This window comes from Plasmodium gaboni (genome assembly GCF_001602025.1).
Source record: "Plasmodium gaboni strain SY75 chromosome Unknown, whole genome shotgun sequence".
NCBI lineage: Eukaryota > Apicomplexa > Aconoidasida > Haemosporida > Plasmodiidae > Plasmodium > Plasmodium gaboni.
Genome location: NW_017385529.1, coordinates 1 through 1,420, shown reverse-complemented (window position 1 = coordinate 1,420; position 1,420 = coordinate 1). Strand labels below are relative to the sequence as shown.

The window sequence follows — 1,420 nt, the reverse complement described above, 5'->3', positions numbered from 1 at the left end:
TCTAGATCTACACAAAGAGGTAGACGTAAATCTAGAACTATTGAAGACGATGATAATAAACGTACAGATAATTTTTTAAAAAAAGTGAAAGATAAATGTGGTAACGACGTCAAAATTGCTGATAAATATCTCGATAAATCTACTAATTGTCCTAAAATTAAATTTAGCAAAAGTGATGGTACCGCTGGTGTGTCTAGTAATGATGATAATTATGCTTTTAACGATAAACCTCCAAAACCATATGAAAACAAATGTGAATGTGAACCTCCTAATCCTTTAGATAAATGTCCTAGTGATGATAGTACATATAAGAAGGCGTGTACTACTTTTTCTATTACCAAAACATGGGAAAAAAAAACGTTTAATGATGATCTGGATAGTTGGACTTCTGTTGACCTTAAAAAAACCATATCTAACAATAAAGGTGTATTAGTTCCTCCTAGAAGAAGAAAATTATGCTTTAAGTATATAACCAGAAAGTTGGGTTCTACAATAAATAAAGATAATTTCAAAAAGATACTTCTTGATTATGTCTTCACTGAAGGGAAATTGTTAAGTGAAAAATATGGATCAGAATCTACAAAAGCATTAGAGGCTATGAAATATAGTTTTGCGGATTATGGAGATATAATTAAAGGTACGGATATGATGGAAGGAATACTTGACAAAGATATAAATGAAAAATTAAATAAAATATTTTCAAATAATGATAGTACATCTAATTCCAATGATGATAGAAAAAAATGGTGGGATAATAATAAAACACATATATGGCACGCTATGTTATGCGGATATAAATCAGAAAACAAAAGTAAAACCTTGGACAATACATGGTGTCCTGTACCTAAAGAAGATGATACTCCTCAATTTTTGAGATGGTTAGAAGAATGGGCAACAATATTTTGTAAAGAAAAATTAACTGAAGCAAAAAATGTTGTAAAACAATGTATAGAAACAAAAAAAATTAATAGTGCAAAATCTATTAATGAGATTTCTGATGAGGACTGTAAAAAATTATTAACCAAATATAAAGATTGGTACGTTAAACGAAAACCTCAATGGGATGGATTAAAAAAAGAATATGAAAATTATATAAAAACAAATAATGGTTCTTCGGGAGCTGAAAAACTTCCAGATGGTGCTAATGATTATGTGAAAACAAAATGTAAAGAATGTGATTGTAATTATAGTGATTTGGAAAAAATATCTAAATACCAAAGCCAAAAAGAAAAATTATTGAAGGAATTAATTTTAACAGCTAAAATTGATACTATTGATCCTAAGAATACAATATTTTACCATATTTTAAATATTCCTGAAAAAGGTCTAGATATTGCAAAAATAGTTTATGATGCTGCTGAAAGAAATGGACCACCAATTGCAGGAGCAGCTTCAGAAATTGCACAAAAAGTTGGAACAG

The 1,420-nt window shown here is 28.7% G+C and overlaps 1 protein-coding gene across 1 annotated transcript; it reads left to right on the top strand.

Moving 5' to 3' along the window:
- PGSY75_0037800 (putative EMP1-like protein) lies at positions 1-1,420 on the top strand (the record flags this gene model as incomplete). The annotated part of the gene is made up of 1 exon (XM_018783497.1): positions 1-1,420. A coding segment is annotated over one exon (1,420 nt), but the record flags the coding sequence as incomplete, so codon positions are not given.